The 17,363-nt window shown below is 36.3% G+C and overlaps 2 protein-coding genes across 3 annotated transcripts in view; one reads left to right on the top strand and one right to left on the bottom strand.

Moving 5' to 3' along the window:
• Window positions 1-770: 770 nt before the first annotated feature.
• Window positions 771-7,025, top strand: LOC121406177 (E3 ubiquitin-protein ligase TRIM35-like). Its single transcript, XM_041597199.1, has 2 exons — window positions 771-894; window positions 3,907-7,025. The coding sequence occupies exon 2, from the start codon at window positions 3,933-3,935 to the stop codon at window positions 5,772-5,774; it is 1,842 nt and encodes a 613-aa protein (XP_041453133.1). The 5' UTR covers window positions 771-894; window positions 3,907-3,932; the 3' UTR covers window positions 5,775-7,025.
• A 4,786-nt stretch (window positions 7,026-11,811) lies between these two features.
• The window catches only part of LOC121406171 (phosphatidylinositol phosphatase PTPRQ-like), a 28,436-nt gene continuing 22,884 nt past the window's right edge, over window positions 11,812-17,363 (bottom strand). For both annotated transcript variants that reach the window (XM_041597192.1, XM_041597193.1), the window contains 4 exons: window positions 17,169-17,291; window positions 16,385-16,542; window positions 14,210-14,351; window positions 11,812-13,861 (listed from right to left, as the gene is read on the bottom strand). In XM_041597192.1, coding sequence (XP_041453126.1) covers window positions 13,802-13,861; window positions 14,210-14,351; window positions 16,385-16,542; window positions 17,169-17,291 — 483 coding nt within the window. In that variant the 3' untranslated portion in view covers window positions 11,812-13,801. The remainder of the gene's footprint in view (window positions 13,862-14,209; window positions 14,352-16,384; window positions 16,543-17,168; window positions 17,292-17,363) is intronic.

The raw sequence follows: 17,363 nt of genomic DNA, 5'->3' as shown, positions 1-17,363 counted from the left end.
CGACCATCTGATATTCCAATATTTTTTAATGGACCTAAATGTTGTATTGAAATTCACTAACATCAGGAACAGAGTATTTATACGGATGACTCCGAGATGATAGGGGAGGGGGCAAGACTCGGTAAATGTGACGTTATTTTTTTTTCAAAGTTGAATTACAATTAATGGTTACAACATAGTAACATGACACATACCTCTCAAGGCTCTTCTTCCCTTTTCTTTCTCTTAAATTTTCTTCCTTTTTCACTATACTTGAATATTCAAATTTTTAAAATGAAAATCCAATTTTGCGACTGAATTTAAAATCATTTCAATAAATTATCTTATGTTTTAAAATGTCTTCCCTTTTTTTTTAAATGCAAAAAAATATATAAGCAGTTTATTATTAGAGAGGCCTTTTCAACAAACTTCATATTGATTTGTAGTATTTGTACTGTTCTGTAAATTAAAATTTTAATAAAGAACTATTCTAGACCTACATGTAGTAGTACAGAGGAAATAATTTGCTGATGAAAACAAAGTATACCTGATATTTAAAGGGATTGTTTGATGTAATTGCATACACTCTGTGCGTGATAGGACTTTAAAAACTTAATCTTGTGAAGAATCCGCACATCAAAATAAAGTTTGCGTTAACAGACTACGCAGACTGACGTCACATTCTGGGGAATCCCCAGATTGAAAAGTTGCATTCAAGATAATAGACAAACCTCTCGTGCTCATCCTGGCGCGCAGGCGCTAGGCCCAAGTATACAGATGCGTTCGTATTGTATTGCTGATCTTATAAGATGTGCATTGTTGTGAATTCTCGGTGTTGATTTTAATAAACGTTGGGCGTGTCTTCGAGCGGTTTGTCAGAAGTTAAAACCTTCATTAAAAGTCTTCACATGTAATGTAAGTGCTAACGATTTATATCAAATCTTTATTTGAATATTTGCGATTATTGTGCATGCAGTATTTTGACAGAAATGCCAGGTTATCTCTTCTAAAACTTGTGAAGTCAGTCTCCCGGTCAGTCTCTGTAACCCGGCCTGTATAGTGAATGTTTCGTCAGTTGCCCGCTGGATCCAAGATTCTTCACCTAAAACTTTCCAAAACAGATGGATTTCAGCTGTCTACATTAATTACACAAACTTCATTGACAGACCGCTAATTTTTAAACTTATATGTTACATTGATAATTCTGATATGGGAAGAGACTATCACATAACATCAACAGTGGCCGTGGAAGCAGGGGGGGGGGGGGGGGGGGGGGTTGGGAAGAGGGCTTCAGCTGTGTACAAAACATAGAAATGACCATAGGATTTTTTGCATGGTCAGCCCCCCCCCCACTTTGAAAACCGTTCTGCTGCCCCTTATTAACAGGAAAATAAGAGAACACAGACAGCAGAAGAATAGACATTGATGATCGAAGTCTGGGCACTAGCTGATTATCAGATGCTAGCTTAGCTTTGTCACATTTGATTAGAAATCACATTTCAATGAAAGTTCATCACCAAAATAGATAAAGAGAATGGAAGAGTCAACTATTAAAATTGTAACACTGTTCAATCTATAAATATAGCAAATGAGATGAGTGTGTGAACTGAAGGTGAATATAAAATGTGAAGAATGTGAAAGATTCAGATGAGAATGTAATGAATGGACACATCTGAATAAGAAAGGAATGCCAAGAAAAGCAGGTTGCAAATCAATGAATGGAAACAAAAGTACATGAAAGATGAGTTGTGAACAAAATACCAAAGGCAAAGCTGAAAAATAGAAAGGATATACCAAATGTCAAATCAGCAGACCTCCAATAAGCCAGTTCGGAGTTCCATTCTGCGCATGATCAGAAGAAGGTCATTTGTACCATGGATGGATCCAAGATTTTTCAAAGGGGGGGGGGGCACATTTTCCTGAGAGAAAAGAAAAGGTTTATAAAAAAATAATTACATTTCGTTCACAATTTCTTTTTTTTTTACTTTCTAGGGGGGGGGGCACACTTCTATTTTAACAGCATTTTCACATTACAAATTTACAAAATTACAAAGTTTTAATTGTGCCTCTCAAGGGGGGGGGGGGGGCTGGCTTTGCCCCCCCTGGATCCACAATGATATGTACTAAAGTGACATTGCAGTTTAATATTTAATGAGATAAGCACCAACTTTGATGTCTTGTCATGGTATAGCTACTGGTATTTCACAGTTGGCCAAGTACATTGTTATAAGAACATGCTAATGCATTCAAAGTAGAAATGCAACAAAACCTTCATAGAATGTCCATTGTTATTCTAGTCACCTGGTCTATGCAATTTCTGCATCCTGCTATGTAAGGCATACTATTTTGGTTTAAATTCTGCTTATCATAATGAAAGAAATGAAAGGTCATTTGACCAAAATTGCCCATGAGGTACGACTGGTCTATTGTCATTGACTTGTTATCTAACTTTGTACGGTACTGACAAAGGTTGTTTGACCATGAGAAAGTTTCTTGGGAATTACCAGACATAGCAACAAGTTATCCTACAATTGTCATTGATCTGTTTTCTAACTTATTGAAATGCAAAGGTTGTTCTTGATAATGAGAAAGCTGGTTATAAGCTTGCCAGACATAGCAACAAGTTATGTATGCAGACTGGATTTGAGCTACATAGTGTTTACAGCCTACTTGTTTCCTAGAACAAAGAAAGAAAATTTATGAATTTGAATCTGCCATACAATGTATGCCATGTCCTGGGGTGGTATTCTGAGGTCATTTTATCTTTAAAATATTTTATTTTATCTCTTAAAATGAAATTGGTATTCTGAGATGACATTTTATCTCTCAGATAAAATTTACAATTTTATCTTGCGTATAAATTTTATCTTGCGTAACTTTTAATGATACGCAACAAAACAGTGTCTGCGTAGATTAAGGCATCGCGTATCTGGGTATTGCAACGCAGATGATGTGCTTGCGCCCAAGATAGTTTGAAGAAAAAAAAAAAACTTAAAAGAGGGTAGGGGCTATTTTATCTCCGCGACGTTGATTTCACCAATATTTCTAGGTGAATTAACCCCAAATGTTGACATGAAAATGAAGAAAAATTATGTATTTATTAAGAATAAAACCTTAACGTTATTCCTGTACAATAAGAAAGTATTTCATAAGACTTGTCCTTACTGATATTGTCTTTGAAATGATGCTTGAAAAGATGCGATATAGACTTCGAAGAAAGATGAGAGTATTGTCCTTTTAGTTAAAAAGAAATCTCCGTATAAAGACGCGCAAGCGTACAGTGCAAGCGTATTTGAAGTCAATAAATTGACGTAATCTCACCCCTTTGCCACACCTCCTGGCTGAATGGATTTTAATTGGTTGAGTGATATGAGAGAGCTATGAAAGAGCGTTTCTAATTGGATATTGATTAAAAAATAGGTGTGTCTTACAGAGATGAAATGAAGGTAAAATGGTTCTCAGAATACCAATTCGGAGAGATTTTAAGGGCATTTTATCTCACTGATTTTAAGGGAGATAAAATATTTTATTTTATCTGAGATAAAATGGATCTCAGAATACCACCCCTGGACAGGGTTGGGCTCATTTACAAGGTAATTGATCAATTATGTATACATTTGTAATTCCGAAGGTTCGTTAATCTGAAAGCGAAATAAGGTTCGTTGTTCCGAAGGTTCGTTAATCCCAAATGGAAATAAGGTTCGTTGTTCCAAAGGTTCGTTTATCGAAAAACGAAATGAGTTCGTTGTTTATTTCAGACTAACGAACCTTCGGAATTAAGAACCTCATTTCGTTTTCGGATTAACGAACCTTTTGAATTATGAAGTGTAACCAATCAATTACATAATTAGATACATTTTTTTGACTACGGGTAATTATAATTGAAGTTCTTTTAATAATTTCCCTCTCTTGATTATTCTTATTCAGATGTGATGACTCGACAAGGATAAGCCATGGCCAGCAGCAATAAAGATCATTTGATTTGTCCAATATGCATTGACACGATCAGCCATGCTACTTTACTCAATTGCGGACATACCTTCTGTCAGTTCTGCCTAGAAGTACTCTTTGATCAGCACGGAGCAAACTTATCATGTCCGGTGTGCCGTGCAAAGACAAGGTTAACTGCAAAGGGTGTTAAAGGACTTCCTCCAAATGTCATCATCAACGGTCTCGTGTCTGACCTCATCAAACCATCTCGCGATTCAGCCAAAGCTTGCCGGCTTCACAAAGATCACGAGAAGGAATTGTTCTGCGAGGAATGCAAAGTGCACATATGTGTCAGGTGTTTGGTATCGGAGCACCTGAACCACCCAATGAAACCGAGGGAAGAGTTTGAGAGAGAAATCCAGGAAAAGGTTGACTGTCTTATGCAGCGTGGCCAGGCGAAGAAAGCAGACATGGAGATGATAATCGCGTCTACTGTGGCACCTAGACAAGAAGTCGCCACTGCAGTTGAAAATCTGGAGAGGTATATCAAGTACGCATTTTCCACAAAGATGAGGCTTTTGAAGGAAAATGAAGCCTCCTTGCTTGGGGAAGTACGTCTGTTGCTAGGAAACTACGACGTCATAATTAGTGACCTGACAATGCCATATAAACAAGCTGTTGAGGATATCAATCGTGCCTTGGGGGTCATCACTGTTGATGCTCCAGAAAGCTTGGAAGCAGACAAGCTGGCAAGTCATACCATGGTTTGCAATGACCTGGATGAACTCCTCAATGAAAACCTTGAAGACATCGATGCTGATCTTGTAGAAAGTGCCAAAGATGCTGTGATGGATACAGAATTCCACCCAGTAAGGGATGTGCAGCTGACTCTTGGTATTATCAAGATCAAGAAGAAGGTCAAAGTCCTGAGGGAAGTTCAGCTGCCTTGTATGGTTGAGGGGATGACAGCAGGATCACAGAACACAGTTCTGGTTGGATATGGGTCATGGCTGTCTGGGTATGATACGTATGGTGTTACAGAGCACAATGATAAATGCAAATTCAAGGAAGGGGAAAGAGTGGAAGCTATACGTCTCGATGATGGTAGTGATGATGATGACGATGATGAACTTCCTATAATTTTTGATGATGAAATTCCTATAATTGGGGTCCAGAGCATAGAGGAAGAGGACTACAGGGAAGTGTGGGATATTGCAAAACTATCCAGTGGTGAGTTGGCCATATCCCACGGAACTCACTCTGTTGCCATCTACCTAGATCGTCCAACGCATTCCAAATACCAATGTACCAATGTAGCTTATGCATGCCAGATATGCAGTGACCAAGCCAACTGTGTCTATGTCGTCAACGGGAAGCCAGATGTAGCCATCTTTCAGGTCGGTCGTACGGTGAACTCGCAACGTATCATCCGGACTAATGAACTCTGCCCTCGACAGGTGTCGGTTACAAGCAATGGAGTCATCATTGTTTCCACATGTGACATCACACCGAGCACCGTGACTGTCTTTGACAAGAATGGCACAGTCGGATCTTCCTTGAAGGGGACCGATGATAAGGAATGTCTCTATGCTGCAGTAGATTCCAGAGATCAGGTACTGATCGCCCGCGTGAGGCAGGGTTCTACCATACTCAAAATGTCCACCTACATTCTGCAAGGTTATGAACTGAAGGAGAAGGTCAAGTTTGATGAAGTTGAGCTTCCTTTAGAGATGCACTCTTCGCTTGGCTCACTGTGCCACCTGGTAAGTCTAACGCCAGAGCTGTTTGCCTTTGCTCATTATGACAGTTTGGTATTCTTCAAGGTACCGGTCGAGGAGGCCCCAGTGTATTGGGTACCAGTTTAGGTGGTACCAGTCTAAAAGGCACCAGTGTAGGTGGTACCAGTATAAAAGGTGCCAGTGTATGTGGTACCTGTGTAAAAGGCACCGGTGTAAAAGGTCACTTCATTGACGAGTGGATACAGGACGCGACTATGGGGTTTCAAAAAGCAGCCTAAACAAGTATTTTCCATATTCTGAAAATGCATTCTTTAAGAAGTATTAGCATGTGAAACCCTACCCTTGACAAGTATTGGAAACAAAACGGTAAAGTATTCCCTGAATTCAGTGAAATTTGTTCGCTCGCAAAACATCGTTAAATTATATATCTTCAGAAATATGAATACTACCATGATGAAAAGGAGCGTATGAAGTTCTTTCACATGATTGGGATGCCACTGGGATTAAAGTATATTTCAGGTAGAATTTTCTTTTGAAGAAAAGAAGTAATATTCCTGCCAGATATATTCTGTTATTGTATTTTCAAATATCATTTCATAGAAATGTATAAATGTCAAATCTATGATTTATATTACATTTTCTTATATAGTATGTCAACACTTAACAAAAAAGTGTAATCTGAAATGTTTATATTTAAAAGTAACTAGCACAATTATGAAATGCTTTTGTCAAGTTTTTTATTTTTAATTTGTCTAAAATATGAAGATGTTTTGGGAAAAAAGACATCTACAGTGTATTATTTTTTAGCTCCTGATGAAAAAGCAATGTGATGAAGGGGCATGATACCAATTTGTCATGATCGCACAAGTATCTTGTAAGATTACAGTAAATTTTATGGTGTTCAGCAAGTGTCAACATTTCTTTGAATTTCCTTGGTGTATTATGTAAACTTCTGGCTTCAACTATATTAATGCAGTTTTAAATGTTCGGGTTGCTGGCTTTCCATAGTTATGGTTTATTGGATCAATCACAAGTCTTTGTAAGACAGGGCCCAGGGATGATGAGATAATAATTTACCTATATATAGTCGGGAGAGAAAAAGGAAAAACATAGCAATTACATCATGTTTAACATTTGCTTGTAAAATATAGCAATTAAATAATAAATTGCTTGTAAAATAAAGCAACAATTACAACAGCAATTACATCATATTTAACATTTGCTTGTAAAATATAGCAATTAAATACATAATCAATTGCTTGTAAAATAAAGCAATATATCATCTAGGTTTTGGAATAAATTTTACTTCATAATTCTACACATATATCATGCTCTCTGAGGAGTAAAAAAGGCTGTTTTGTGTGCAATTCTATGAAAACTGATATATATATTTTTAGTTTCTAAATGACTAATAGAACAACATTGGGTTAACTTAATAAAATATTTTTTTTCGAAGAAAGAAATAGAATTTAATGTGTGCATCATATTCATGTAATAAAAAAAATATGAATATTAGAAAGAAACTATATTGTATTTGTAGTAGTGATCACAGATTCAAATAAAGATTAGATGTTCTTTTAACATTTGAAATATAATAAGTGATCAATAATTTGACTTTCAGGGAAGTGAAAATATGCTTTAATTTTCTCGTGTTCTATATAAACCACTTCATGATTTCCAAGTTGTGAACACTATATCTCATGTGTGAAGTGAAATTTCAATGAAAATAGAAGAAATTTCACCCTTTCCATTTAAAGGGCATTCTAAGTTTAGATTAATTAAAAGTGATCAAAGTTAAGAGAGAGTGAAATGATGATTAAAGGAAAATATATATGCATGATACATTGTTTTATTTTATCCATAGGACTAAGAGTGTTTTTTGTTAATGTTGTATTGAAGTATACATCGACATACTGTACTTACATTGTTTTTGGACGACTTGTGTAGTGTATGTTATGGAATTTCTATGATATTTTACGATACATTTGAGTTGATGTTTGAGGTTCACGCAAGCATGTGAAATGTGCATACTACCCAGAATGTTTTAGAGGAAATCTCAGCAGTTCAATGCAACCTCCGATAGGGATACTTGTTTTTCATGTTGAATATCGCATGAATTGATTTTAATACTGCTAGTTGAGGAAGAGTTACACTTTTATATCTACGTTATTTCTAGAATTTCATTTTGGAATCCGATGTCTTCATGCATATTTTAGAGAAACGATTCTGATGACTATAAAATGGGTTTTGAGCGGAGTGGTGATTTGTTTTCTTTTTTCCTTTCTATTTTTATCCTTTGTTTTGATTTAGAAATAATATTCACTGATGTTTTAAGTCTGATGTTTAACTGCATATCAGTGTGAAAGGTTTACAGTATATCAGTTGCTTGTACATTTGAATGATAAAGTAGGCCAAAGTGTTAAACATTACTTTGCTTATAATCATATTACAATCGGGTCATACAGGACCAACAGACAAAATAAGTTTTAGCTAAAAATTTGCCAGTAGGAATATTTGTTATCCTGTCACACTAGCATATTTGTTATTTTGTCACAATTTCATTTTTGTACAGTTGAAGTAAAAAAAAAGAAATTGTAACCCCCCTTAAGGATGTTCCCCAGTTAAGATTGTGCACATCCCTATCTGCGCATATTTTACGCTATGCACGTCACAATACGTCACAATAAGTGAACAGTTGAGCAATCAGCTACAAGTGTCAGCTGATGTATTTATTTTTCTACATGTATTTATTTTTCAAAGCTTTTAGCTGAAAGTAATCTATGGACCAACTTTTTAAATGCCTACCTATTCAGAATGCTTTTCTCTGCAGTGCTTCAAAGTATGATAAGTATGACCTCGAGTTTCTTAAAATGGGATAGTGGTGCAGAATTTTCCTTCATAAAGATACAAGCCTTTTGACACGTTTTTAAAGCACATTTGCTCTAACAAAAGTGCTGATATTTTGAAAACAAGCAAATGAACCCCAATGTTTAATGTTCACAACTCTTTGGTATACCTTTCCCTACAAGGATGCAAAATTATGTGAAAATGACATGGGTTTTAAATAAAGTGCAGCAGTTATTGTACTTTATAAATTTGTTAAATAAATTTTGATTTTTTAGTTATGTTTTGTCGTCTTTCACACCTTATTTTCAAAATTGAAGGTGCTACTCATCTTTAAATCCCCATTCCACAGAGAACAAGACCACTGAAAGACCTTTGAAAGACCATGAATTCTCGTTGATCTTTCAGAGGTCTCTCAATGAACTAACAATGGACTTTGAGGTCTTACGCGAGTCCTGACCAATCTTTCAGGGGTCTTCGTGACCTTCATGGGCTCCAAAACTTTTTGAAAAGGTTCAAAACAGTCTTACAACGGTCTTACAGGAAAATGGTCTTTCAGTGGTCTTTCGACAAACTTTCAAAGGTCTTCATAGTCTTTCAATGATCTTTCGGCAGTCTCTCAAGATTTTTGTGGAGATTACTGTAAGACTCATGAGAGATCATTGAAAGATCACTGACAGACCACTGAAAGACCAGGCAAAGTCCATGGAAAGAATTCTGAAAGATCACTTGTTGCATAAAAGATCTCTGAAAGACCATTGAATGATCTCTAAAGTACTATCCATCAGTCTTTCAGAGTTCTTTGAGGGGTCTTTCTGAGCCATTCCACAGAGATGACAAATTTCAGTGATCTTGAAGACCACTGTAAGACCTCACCTATTTTAAGTCTCAGTGGTCTTTCAATGGTCTCTGTTCTGTGGAATGGGGGCCTTGAGCAAACAAATAGTAACATGAGTGGACTCTTTATCTTAAGTATATAATTCTGAACTATAATGTAAAATTTGGCAAAATTTAGATGGATTTTGACTGAGTAATAGAGGTTTACACTCAACTTTGTGGTCTCGTGTTCTTTTTTTATTGCGTATTTCTCGAGACCTTGCAAATGGGTGAAATTTGAAGCTCGATAGCAAAAAATCAAGCACGTGAACCCATGTTAAATTTTGCAGATTTGGAATCATAAGGTGCTAAATAACTCTGTGCAGAAAATTGGTGAATTGATTTCATTTTAACTGTGGAATGTCCTCAAGTCATCGCTGCTTGATAGTCCACGTTATTGAGTATATTGATGTTGTATACATGTTTTTTCATCATTATCACCATCTCTACCATTATCGTGACCATCAACGCCACCACCACCATCATCATCATCACCACCACCATCACCACCACCACCATCATCATCATCATGATCATGATCATCATGACCATCATGATTATAATCATCATGATCATGATTATGATCATCAGTCATCATCATCACCATCATCAGCATTGTCGTCAACACCAACATTATCATCAAGATATACTTTTTAATCATGTTATTTTCATTCTAATTTCTGGCAAGTGATTTTTTTGTTTTGTTGGGGGGGCGGGGGAGCTACCCAGGTATTTGTTCATAAGATTTTGCATCCAACTGTACATCATGTGTGTTTTTTTTTCGAAATATTTTTCATATGCAAAAGAAAAATTAAAATAGAACTTTATATATTACATGTAATTCTGTTTACTATTTCTTTCTTTGTCTAATATTAAAGGGGAATGAAACCTTTGAAACAAGTAGGCTTGTGTCGAAACAGAAAAATCAAAGAATAAGAACAAAGAAAGTTTGAGAAAAATCGGACAAATAATGAGAAAGTTATGAGCATTTGAATATTGCAATCTCTAATGCTATGGAGATCCTCCTATTGGCAACGCGACAAGGATGTGTGATGTCACTGATGAACAACTTTCCCTTTGATGGACTATGAAATACCCTGAAAATGTGTCTTTTTGCTTTTTCGTATGGTGATACAAACTCTTTATCCATGATGTATTCTTTAAAAATCTGTATTACATGCCCTCCTATAGAAAGAATACATGTTCTACTTGTAGATTGTAATAAAAGAGGCAATTCAAGTGAAATATATACTAAAGTAATGGGGAGAGTTGTTCAAGAGTGACATCACACATGTTTGTCGCATTGCCAATGTGAGGATCTCCATAGCATTAGTGATTGCAATATTCAAAAGCTCATAACTTTCTCATTATTTGTCCGATTTTTCTCAAACTTTCGTTGATCTGTTTCTTTGATTTTTCTGTTTTCACACAAGCTATCTTGGTCCAAAGGTTTCATTCTCCTTTAAGGCTATTCAGTGCATTTCTATAGTCAACCCTCAAGGTGACACAACATTTTGTTCCTGTGACAGTTGGTCAAGGGGGTGTTTTATAAAGCTGTCCGTGAGTTAAGCGCAACTTTAAGAACTGGTGATCCTTTTTTGTAAATGGTATACAGTACACCAAAAGCTTCTCTGGTGATGGTTTAGCATGTAAGAAAGGATCACCAGCCGGTCTTAAAGTCGCTTTTAACTGATGAACAGCTTTATGAAATGGCCCCCAAAATTAATTGTAGGTTTAGGGTTGCAGTAGAGTTTTATGCTACGTTTAGGGTGGGGTATAGTGTTGGATCCAGGGGGGGTGTTTCACAAAGATTTAAGTATGACTTAGGTCGCACTTAAATGTAGACGCGTACATGGTATGCAATGCGCAATCTTATTGATCAATACACAGTAGTGCGCGTCCCCTTGGCATGATCTGACCAATGCTGTCACGCCATTTATACTGCGCGCAACAAGACATTTAAGTGCGACTCTAAGTCATACTTAAATCTTTGTGAAACACCCCCCAGGATTGAAGTAAGTCATTTCATAAGTGTGTGGAATTTACAGAGGAATAATCGTCGCTGGAGCAAATAGCATAGAACCATCCAGATTTCATGTTGATTTGGATAATACAGACATTTTTCTTGTGATGAGCGCTATGTAAATTTTGTCAATCATTATATAAGCCCTCATTATTTACATTGATCTACATGTAGTATGTACATGTATCTTTTATTTTAAAAATCTCCCTCAATTTACCATAAAGCTTTTGTGATCTTGCATATTCCATAATTATAATTGAAAAAATACTTTGCAGTCTTGTATCAGAATACTCAGTAGTTTGGTTTTGCTCATGAACTTTATATATCAATATGGAATACCCATTTGATTAAACAAGATGACAGTATTCAAAATCCATTCTGACACAGAATACACAAATTACTAATAAAAAGTTTAAAATCATCTTCCCCAATATTTATTACAATTTTATAAAGTTAAATGTAACAACGTAGAACTTTCAATGAAATCTACCTCTGTAACTTGATGCTTGAAAGCAAAAAGAATTTGGAATGAACATAATATAAAAAAATTATATAAATGATATAAATTCTGCATAGTTAACAATGTAATTCATCGTATTGTAATATCAGCATGGATAGATGTCCAGAGAAAATATATTTGGAAGATAATGAATAAATCTACTCTCTTGCTCATTTTTATTAACTAACATTTCATGCTTGAGACAAAGACACCATTCCTGAAAAATGTCAAAGATAAAGCTTTCTGCTACATATGGATGGCACAATGAGGCACATAAATGCGATAAATGTACATAAACAGAGCTGCCAACTTTATAACAGTAAAAAGTAGTAATCCAGAAGCTCAAGAAGTCATAATTTCGATATAAAAGTCATAATTTCATATGCGCAACATGGAATTATTAATTTCTTTGAAGAGGTAATACAAAGAACAGATTCCTTAAAAAGAAATAAATCCTCTTTAAGGCTCAGATTCAGAATCATCTTTGATACTCTCTTTTGTGTAAATCCAAGAATTTGACATGAAAATCTTAATAATTATTCCTTTTTCTTAACAATTGGCAGCTCTGCATAAAACATTTTTTTCAGTAAAATACTTAAAAATGCTTCATTTAAAATATCAATCTATTTTGGTAAATGAACATATTTTCACAAACTAATGGCATATACGTATGCATCAAGACTCGACTCAAGCATACTTCAATATATTTACGTACACATGTTAAATTTTAAATTTATTTATTACCATGCATTGTATTATTAGTGATAATGAGCTTGTCATTAACAGACATAAACTGAATTAAGTTCATGCTTTGTAAACATATATCATAACTGTTTTTCATTTCCTACTAATTGAAATTCATTACCCACAATAATTATCTATTCACTTCTCAGCATGCAGTATATCTCAGTCTGAAGTAGAAGAGATATTTGGGGAAAAAGTACTGTTCTTTTTAAAATTATCAATTTTTCTCAATGGTCGATACTGTTCATTGAACAAGATTAATAACAAAACAGGAAAGATACATGCTTGGTATGAAAGGAATGTATTGGACCTTCAAAACAACTAACAATAAAGGAAAAAAAGAATAACACATGAATTATCCCTTCACCTCATAACAGAAATAAGAACATATAAATACTACATTCTAGATATGACTTAAAGAGAAAAGAGAATATATAGGTTCATAACATTATCCAGCACATACACAATATGAACAGGTATTAAAACAAAAATAAATGCGGGTACAATAGGAGTATATCAGTATAAAAATGCACAATAGAAGAGTGTTTCATTGCATTTTGTATTTTTTACAAGATAAAAAAAGTAAAAAGATGCAAAAAGGTAGTACACATAACAAAATTGGATGAATATATGCAATGCCCCATTGCATAATTGAAAGGTCCTGACTAACAAATTAATCCATAGACCAACTTTAAAACATACATGTACACAATGAAAGTATAAATATTTATGCAATTACTAAAAAAGAAAGAATATGGAATATCACTCCTTTGAAGAAAGACGGGCAAAGAAAGACATTTTGATTCAGATTAATTGGCAAATTGAAATATACACGTATCTGCTTTTTACATCGCAATTCGATGTAATGTTCAATACAATTGACATGGAAGACAACTGTTTTTAGGAAAGACAGTAAATGAAAGACATTTTAATTTCAAATGGCAAAATTTGACAAAAATGTAATATACACTGTATCTGTAAAGCTCTTCAAGAAGAAATTTCAGTGTATGGATCGCTACACAGAAACAGAATATTAATATAATTATTTCACATTCTCATTAAGTTTTATTGTATTATATTTTAATGTGTTGCTGGATGCAAGATTGAAGCGATAAAACCATGTGAAATGTCAGGTTACGTTGTGGAAGCCAGGGCAGTCATGTTCCATCATTCTAAACCCTCTTTTATCATTGAGTCCACAGTATGGTGGAGGTAGATGTATTGGTACTGTAAGAGGAATATAACAAAAAGATAAAACAAACACAAGATTATAATAATTATCCTCAACACCATTTTAATAATCATCAACATCATTCTTATTTTCATTGTCATTAACACCACCACCACATCATCATCATCATCATCATCGTCGCTGTCGTTATCAAAATCAAATCATCATCATCATCCATCATCATAATCAGTCATCATAAGCATCATCATCATCATAGTCATAATCATCATCCATCATCATCTTAATCATAGTCATCATCATCAGCATTATCACCATCATCACCATCATCATCATTACCACCACCACCATCATCATCCTCCTCATCATCATCAAGAACCCCTTACCAGTGTTTGGACCAAGAGGGCTCTCTGCTCCCTGAGCTTGGCTACCGTACCAGCGACATCGATGTAATCCGAAGCAGAATGTCGGATGGTGTCCATCAGCATGTCAGCAGCGATAAATGTTCCAGTCCTTCCAACACCAGCACTACAATACAACAAACATGAGAAAGAAATAAGAATTGCAAATGAATAACTGAAATGCTTATGCATTAGCAATTTTGAAATCTTCAAAAGAGATTTCTATTGTGGCTTCAAAGATAAACTACTCTCCAAGATGTGTGCTGATAAATTCCATAAACTACCAATTCAAAATTTCGTGATTTTTGTGCATTACCAACCAATTTGACACCTCATTTCTTCTAAAGAAAGACTTGATTCATTCATTAACATTTTGTCTGATATCTGTGTTTGTATGTATTCTAATTCTTACTCTCCTCCTGGCAACATATACATGTACATAGATCCAATTGAGCTGAGAATAAAAAATACACCATATTGAGTGTAACTGACATTAAGTGCACATAAAAATAAATGAATACAGATCTAAATAGACCTTATACATATAACATTATATCTTATAGTGCCCTCCCACAGAGGATATAGGAATACACATAGACAGAGCTGTCAGAGATGCGCCAGCTGCTGATCACCAATGCATGCAAGGCAATTGATTCAGCCTCTCTAAGAAGGTGGCGAGACAACGTCATTGCATAAGGTCATCAGACTGGCTGAGAAGCACATGTCTCTGGTTGTTACTATGGCAACAGTCAGAGAACTTGTCTGTGCCACTATTCATAGAAGACTACAAGGGAATGACTTCAGCCTCTAAGATGACAACAACATGATGACGTCAATGCATAAGGACTATAGGAATAAAAGTGAAGACTAGGAGGAAGAAATGGAGAAGGGTGTACGAATGGAGGTACTGGGATGGAAGCACTGACATCAATGCATTAGGTCTATAGGGATAAAAATGAAGACTAGGAGGAAGAAATGGAGAAGGGTGTATGAATGGAGGTACTAGGATGGAAGCACTGACGTCAATGCATTAGGTCTATAGGGATAAAAGTGAAGACAAGGAGGAAGAAATGGAGAAAGGTGTACAAATGGAGGTACTGGGATGGAAGCACTGACATCAATGCATTAGGTCTATAGGGATAAAAGTGAAGACTAGGAGGAAGAAATGGAGAAGGGTGTACGAATGGAGGTACTGGGATGGAAGCACTGACGTCAATGCATTAGGTCTATAGGGATAAAAGTGAAGACAAGAAGGAAGAAATGGAGGTACTGGGATGGAAGCACTGACGTCAATGCATTAGGTCTATAGGGATGGAAGCACTGACGTCAATGCATTAGGTCTATAGGGATAAAAGTGAAGACAAGGAGGAAGAAATGGAGAAGGGTGTACGAATGGAGGTACTGGGATGGAAGCACTGACGTCAATGCATTAGGTCTATAGGGATAAAAGTGAAGACAAGAAGAAATGGAGGTACTGGGATGGAAGCACTGACGTCAATGCATTAGGTCTATAGGGATAAAAGTGAAGACAAGAAGGAAGAAATGGAGGTACTGGGATGGAAGCACTGACGTCAATGCATTAGGTCTATAGGGATAAAAGTGAAGACAAGGAGGAAGAAATGGAGAAGGGTGTACAAATGGAGGTACTGGGATGGAAGCACTGACGTCAATGCATTAGGTCTATAGGGATGGAAGCACTGACGTCAATGCATTAGGTCTATAGGGATAAAAGTGAAGACTATGAGGAAGAAATGGAGAAGGGTGGAGGAAGAAATGGAGAAGGGTGTACAAATGGAGGTACTGGGATGGAAGCACAAGGCTATTAGAGAAAACCAGGTGGATGTTCCAAAACATGTGACCTCATGTCGCATGTGAAGTTCTGTTGCGTGCAGTACATAACGCATCAATGCATTGGCTAGATCGTGTGCATGGGACGAGCACAGACATATATCCATCAATCAGATTATGCGTTAGACAACATGAGCGCGCTGTCGTTTAATCATGACTCTAAGTCACACTTAAATCTTTGTGAAACACCCCCTGGTCCTGTAGAGTTTGTACACGTGACTCGGCCCCAAGGTCAAGGCCGGTTTTTGCCGGCCTTGAGGGGAGAGACTGACTTCGACTTTTTCCCTACGAGGTATCGATGGACAAGCCTACCTGCAGTGGACGACGATCGGACCGGGCGGTGCCTCGTCTTCCTGTCTCGTGACCTTGACCTGACGGAGTAGCCTGATAAGAGGGGTGGTAGATGCTGGGACGCCATGATCGGTCCAGGCAAGATACTGGTAGTGAGTTACTGTGCGCTCTGAGCCCTCCTGTTGGGAAGGGGGGAAAACAAATAGACCGATAAATGGTATATATATTAAAATTATCCACATTTTACAAATTTGAGTGCAAGTAAATTGCATACTGATTAAAAAAACAAATACAGATTTCAATGATTATATATCAATACAATATCCAGAGGTTTGGGGCTGCATAATTTTACCCCAGCTTTAACACAGCTACTCTTATCAGCTCTAGAGCATTCAAGGGACAAGAGCAAAACAAAAAGAATCAATTATTTGATTGCTGGTGCTAGAGTTTTTAACAGCACACCATGTATCTGGGTGCTTCATGGTCTAGTGTTTCTGACTATTGCCTTTCAAACAATAGGGTCGTGGGTTCGAATCCTAGCCATGGCATGTTTTTATTCAGCAATAATTTCTTTCACGGTGTGCTGCTATCCACCCAGGTGAGGTGAATAGGTACCTGGTAGGACTAATGCCTTGAATGCAACGAGCACCATTGAAAAACTGGAAGCTCGAGCTAAAGTTGAGGTAATAATAGCAACTCTCCTCAGAGCAAAAAGAGCTACATAAATCCAGCTATTATATCTTTGAGGTAAACAGCTAGTTTCTGCATCTTTACAAATAATGGTAACACTAAGACCATCTCTTACCTTTTCTAAGAGTAACGTGCGTTCGATGAAGTCATCGCTCTGGCTACTTCCGATGAGGGTGACTGTTACGTTGCCATAAATTTCGGGTTCTTGTGATGATGGCCAGTAGTGTTCACATTTGGTCTGCAAAATGAAAGCATTTGTAATGATATTCTTGATGATTTTGTTTGTAGTTTTGTCTGGTGTGTGCAGTCA

Source organism: Lytechinus variegatus, chromosome 19, assembly GCF_018143015.1.
Source record: "Lytechinus variegatus isolate NC3 chromosome 19, Lvar_3.0, whole genome shotgun sequence".
In the NCBI taxonomy this organism is placed as follows: domain Eukaryota; kingdom Metazoa; phylum Echinodermata; class Echinoidea; order Temnopleuroida; family Toxopneustidae; genus Lytechinus; species Lytechinus variegatus.
The sequence above is the reverse complement of the archived record's forward strand: the minus strand, read 5'-3'. Positions and strand labels throughout refer to the sequence as shown.